Source organism: Polyodon spathula, chromosome 1, assembly GCF_017654505.1.
Source record: "Polyodon spathula isolate WHYD16114869_AA chromosome 1, ASM1765450v1, whole genome shotgun sequence".
NCBI classification, from domain to species: domain Eukaryota; kingdom Metazoa; phylum Chordata; class Actinopteri; order Acipenseriformes; family Polyodontidae; genus Polyodon; species Polyodon spathula.
Window position 1 is genome coordinate 59,378,222 of NC_054534.1, and position 6,000 is coordinate 59,384,221.

Here is a 6,000-nt window from a genome sequence, read left to right on the forward strand (position 1 = left end):
TGCAACTCTCCCTCACTTGCAGGGGACTGGTGCAGCTCTCCCTCCTGCTCTGGAGACAGCGGTGGGACCTCTCCCTCTGGAGACGGCAGCAACGGCTCCTCTCTCTTTGGCACTGGAGACAGCTCCTCTCCCTCTGGCTCTGGAGGCGAAACCAGCAGGCATTCTTCCTCTGCTGGTGGAAACTTGGGCAGTGGACGCTCTGCCTTCCTCTTCCACTTTCCCCTTCTCTGCCTCCTCCTCACCTTCCTCTCCTGGGCCAGTTCCTCCTCTTCCTCTTGGTAGGGGCAGCGCACCACCGGGCGCCCGAACTCCCCACAGGCCGGGTACCAGCCTTGGTCCTCTAGACCACCGAGGAGGTCCTCCAGCTCCTGGCAGTGGACTGGTCTCATGGCTTTCAGGCGAAGCCACTCCTCCGCATCCTCCACCTTTCCCTGATCGAGGGCCTTCAAAAAGAGAGGGTCTTCATAGGGGCAAACTTCCCGGAGGTGCCCATACTCCAGGCAGGAGGCACACCATGGAGCCCCTCCTTCCTTCAACTCCTCCGGGCGATCACGACATGGCTGCCTTTCTTCCTCCCATCCCATTTTTTTATTTTTTTTATTTTTTTTTTTTTTTTTTAAACCAAAAACACCTCTCCTGGTCCGACGCTTGGAGGTGCTGTTATCCCACTGCTGACACCACGTGTCACAATGACGGTCGAAGTGGGCAGCGTCAGAACCAGGAAAAGGAATGAACACAAAGACTGGACAGTGAAGTGAAATGATGAAGACGCTTGCTTACGCCAGTTTATCGCAAAATAAAAGGGTTTAAACAGACAGAAAACAGGACAAAGCACTTTGCGCCAAAACAAACAGACATAAACAAAACGAACTACACAGACAACACACGATGAGCAGATATTTAACTTTACGTTCTTATTTACCATTATCTAATACCTTCGTCTCCAATCCCGTTCTCCACTTACCGAACACCCAACCCCGAGTGGGTGAAAACAAGCTGCTTTTATGCAGCTGTACCAAGACTTGATTGCTAATCAATCATTCAATTGGAGTCTCGGTACAACTGCACATGAATTAATAAAGTGCAATTCCTCGTGCTCACATATTACTTTTTACTTGCACGTGAAGTGCTGTGCAATCCTCATGCCTAAATACAAATATACATTTTAAACACTTGTGTTACACAGACCCTTTTATATCCTGTGTACCAATGACTATACACCAACATTTAACACATCACATGCAACATATAAAAGAAAATACACACACAGGGGCAGGCACTTCATCACACCTTGCTTCTCCGTATTTAACATTAAAGTAAAGCCAAAAGAAATGTAATCTGGGTCATATTTTTGTGATCTACTCAATGACCTGTGTGTAGATGCCAGAACTCCATCCTCGTGATTCCTCTTTCACATTAATAAATTAATACTTCCTCATCCATCTTAATAAAGTACTTGATAAAGCTATTCCAATCCACAGCACTAACACATCCTTCTTTTAACGCTCTGGCAATAAATATCACCTGTGTCACACAAGTGTCTTGCTGTATATTAAAAAGGTTGTGTTTCAAACTCATTGCTAATGACAACGCCCACTAACGCTAATTGGCTTCATTTTCACATGCATTAAAGCATCTGTTTTCTGCTAAAGCCACTTAGCTGTGTGAAAATGCAGCCAATTAGCACTTGTGGGCAGTGTCATTAGCAGTGAGTTGAAAAAAAAAACACACACACACACACACACACACACACACACACACACACAAAACGTACTTTATATACGGCAAGACACACCTGAAATTTATTGGTCCACCCACATGTCACAACACTGCGTTTGGGAAACACTAACATCATTTAGTATCCTTACAAGAGCACACAATGGATTGAAAGCAATACTGACCTCATAGTCCCGGTTTAAATGGGTGATGTACCAGAGTTGAACTGGAACTCCCATTCGCTTATATTCAGCCTTGACGTCAATAAAATTCCAGGCCTGTTCTCTCTCTTCCTTATCCAGATTGGGGTTGAAGGAGAAGCAATACAACTCCTCATATTTCTCTGAATGAAGAAAAGTACCGGAAATCATTTTTATTTTGAAGGCAACTTTAATTTTCATTATATTCTAAAATTATATTATACAATAATGTTTTACCTCTTGGTATATGGTTTAACACTTGTATACAGTATTCAGGGTTAGAAACATTGATAGCTAATAAAAAATAAATAACAATGACAGAGCTCATTCAGGAAGGGTGCTACATTGATTGACTGAACACCTTTCTCACTTTGGTCTTTTTCTTGTGCTCCTGTATTGTATTATCTGCTGCTCAATATATCTACATTAAATATCACAATAAGTTCATCAGAAATTGTCCTGTTTGGTGGCTGAAGACCAGCCTTTGTGCCCAATTTAAATCATAGCCCAAGATAAGGGGGTGGGGCAGGGGTGCAGTACATGGAGGCAGTGTGGTCCAGTGGTCAAATCCCACCTCTAACACTGACTCACTGTGTTATCCTGAGCAAGTCACTTAACCTCCTTCTGCTCCATCCTGCGGATGAGATATCAAATCAATGTCCTATTGTAAGTGACTCTGCATATAATGCACAGTTCACAGCCTACCTCTGCGAAGCGCTTTCTGATGGTGGTCCAATATGAAAGGTGCTATATAAAAAAAAAAAGATATATATACACACACTCTTTCATGACGCTGCACTGTATTATTAAAAAGGAAAAAAGCATAGCCGCAGGGTGCGTGATACAGCACAGGTTCGCGTCCTGGCTGGGCCAAGTCGTCGGCCTTCACTGGGAACTCCGAAGGCAGCTTCACATTGGCTCCTGCGGTTTAGGAAGGCAAAACAGGGCCTGTTTCTTCTCACTGCGCTACAGAAAACCCTACAGATCAGGCACCCACTGAGCTCAGAGAAGACACCTGCAGGGCTGGCCTTTGTCCTCCAGAAGCCAGTAGCTTCTGACATCTCAAGTTCCTGGGTGTAAAAGAGGATGCTGGCTTGTTTGTGGGATTGGTGGACACCCACTGAACCTTTGGATCTCCTGTGTGAGGAATTGTTGAGGTGAGGAGAAAAAAGAATTGGACATTCCGGGGAGAAAATCACAGGTAAAATGATTGAGCACACTAAATAAATAACATTAAAAAAAAATAAGTTACTTAAGATGCCAAGAATCATTTACCAGCAAGTTGACTAGTTTTTACCTGGACGTGACAGGCGCATTAATGAGATGTAAACATCATGGCAGTCCCTTTCCTGCAGGATGATAAACTGAATAACTTGGTAGTTCTTGCAGCGAATGAGAAGCGGGCACCCTGTTGCTGAAGTTGACTGCTTTTCTACAGCACATATCTGACTGTGAAGAATCTGAAAGCAGAAAACATTTTCAATTACATGGGCTTCTATTTACTAAGGAATCAACTGCATTTAAAAAACAACTAGTGTAGTTTTCATTCTATACTCTTAAAAAAAAAAGTAAAATGCTTCTTAGTTTCTATTTTAGTAGACACACTGGTCTTAATTCATAGTTTTAAATGTGCTGATGAAATTGCAACATTATGTTGAGATCAGATATATCTGTGCTATTTCCATATTTCTGAATTACTGAATAGTCCACTTTACACAAATGCAAATCACTTAAGATACACATAAAAGGCTACTACTAACTAAATAACTGAATAGAAAAGAACATGTCAAATACTGAAACCTCTATCACACATCTGCAAGAAATCAGCTCTGTTACCTACCCAGGTTTCTTTGCGAGTTTCAGACACATTTTCCACAAAGATGACATGCGTGGCAGTCAGGTACAAAGTTCCAACTGGTGCTTTCCTGGAGGAAACCCTGTCCAGAAGACGAACATTCTCAACCTGATAGAAATAATTAATAAAAACAAACTGTTTTTGGTGGGGTCAAAATTTGTCCTGATCTTTAATGTAAACAAAATGCTGACCGTCCACATCACAAGTTAATGTTTTTAGTTCAGCTCCTAAAAGTGTGTGTGCCAAAATTAACACACATTCCACCACAACTGGTCCCTAATCTTATTTGCTTTGAAAAAAAAATGGGCACTAATTACATTTACACCATTATCCAGCAGCATATCATCCCTAATACACTTGTATTCTCACATGCCTAATAATAGTAAAATTAACTGCACTAGATATTGCCATAGTCAAGACAGTGTGAGATTACAGTATTGCAGCATATCTGAATGAGGCCTTACACAAGACAGAACTGCACAACTGAGAGAGGAAGCGGGGAGGGGGGGCGCAATATTAGTACACCTCCTTCTTTCTACGTGCATAGTAGTAGACAAAACGCAATTAGAAACCCACACACCTGAGCACTGTATCATCAACCTACCAAATTGACAAATGTATGTATTTACCTATCTGTTAAAAACGGCCTTACACAGTCAAAACACAACATTCAATATGTATTTAACATTGTAAAAAAATACAAAATAATAAATAAAAAAACCGAATGTATTAACAACATTACATACTGGTAATTAAAAAAAAAAAATAAAATTAAAAATTGCCAAGCTACAAACATTCTGTCACACACACACAAAACAGCACTGTCAGTGCCACTAATCTAAAATTGCATTACTCATCACCACTACAGAAATCCTTTCACTGTACCTTTGGCGTTCTGATGTACTCCATCACTACACTTTTGTAAACCAGTTATTTCTATTGATGTACAGTATAGCATCGGATTTACGATGCATTAATATGGAAAATTCAACACTTATGCATAAAAAACGTTAAAGCCTATAACACATCATATATGTTTTGCCTATGCCTATCAATAAAACCTCCTCTGTATTTCAGCCTTGGCCCCCCTCCTGCGGTTTGAGATTTACCCATCAGCCTCTGGGACGAGAAGGCAACACCTACCGGGTCCTAAAGTCTGTTTAATGTTGTGGGATGATTTCATTGCGATTTCTTACTTTACAATTAGGTACGTGTATGCAAATCTGCATTTTATATAAACTGCAGATTCTAAAACTCGTAACAGTGTAGCTACGTTTTTCCAACAATGCCAAAGTTTTGCTACAAAATACAATACTTTGTAACATTATTCACAGTATATTATATAAATCTTATTTCATTATGGATTAAACAAAAAGTAAAATAAAACATAAATGTATTACACCACAGTTTACGTAATAGGCTAGAATATTACGTACTAGTAGGCTAGGATCTTTTATTATTAATAAAAACGTGTCGTTCTTTACTGAAATTAATTTTAAGCTTTCATATTGTAACGATCTGTTCATTAGTGTTGTACTGTACTTCTGTGTATGCCTGTTTAGGTGCTGCGTGTGTGTCTTATGTCGTTTCTGTTTGTAATTGCGTTTCCTTTCCCCCTCTGCGTTTCCCTCTGTCTCTGTTGCTATGTGACCCTATCCTGCTCACTGGGGCATTTTTTGTCTCCCCTGTGATTGATCCCGTCTGTAAGTCACTGTGTGCTCACGTGTTTAGCGTGTTCCCATTGGCCCAAAGTGGGGGTGGGGCTGGGAGCGAGAGTGGTCAGCAGAAGAGGCGGCCTCGACCAACCACTGCCTGGAGCTAGCGGGCCCTCAAACCAGTCCCCTTCATTGTAGACCACCTAGCTGCAGCACCCGTCACTAGGACCCACCCATGTAGCTGAGAGAGCGGGGCGTTTCTCCCCACAGAAACAACAGACCACAGGCAGTGCCAACCAGCTGTAGTAGTAGGAAGAAACACTGCAGGGCACTTCTGCCACGTCCCCGTCCGAATTGAGGGGGTCCCGTGCACTGCTCTTGTAGACACTGACTCAACAGTGACTTTCGTCCGGCCCGATGTTCTCCCTGCTGGGGTCCGGCTGGAACCCACCACTGTGCAGTTGCGCACTGTGACCGGAGAGCTAGCGCCAATGCAAGTGAAGGGCAACCTGGTTATTGAAGTGGCTAGACTGAGAGTGCATCTCCCTGTCTGGATAGCAGTTGTACAGGACCC

At 42.2% G+C, this 6,000-nt stretch overlaps 1 protein-coding gene across 1 annotated transcript in view; it reads right to left on the reverse strand.

Moving 5' to 3' along the window:
• mtmr7a (myotubularin related protein 7a) overlaps positions 1 to 4,847 on the reverse strand; it is a 29,472-nt gene extending 24,625 nt beyond the window's left edge. The window contains exons 1-4 of the mRNA XM_041258526.1: positions 4,657 to 4,847; positions 3,757 to 3,879; positions 3,214 to 3,376; positions 1,902 to 2,059 (exon numbers count right to left, since the gene is read on the reverse strand). Of these exons, the coding sequence (XP_041114460.1) occupies positions 1,902 to 2,059; positions 3,214 to 3,376; positions 3,757 to 3,879; positions 4,657 to 4,680 (468 nt within the window). The 5' untranslated portion in view covers positions 4,681 to 4,847. The remainder of the gene's footprint in view (positions 1 to 1,901; positions 2,060 to 3,213; positions 3,377 to 3,756; positions 3,880 to 4,656) is intronic.
• Between the last annotated feature and the right edge of the window lie 1,153 nt (positions 4,848 to 6,000).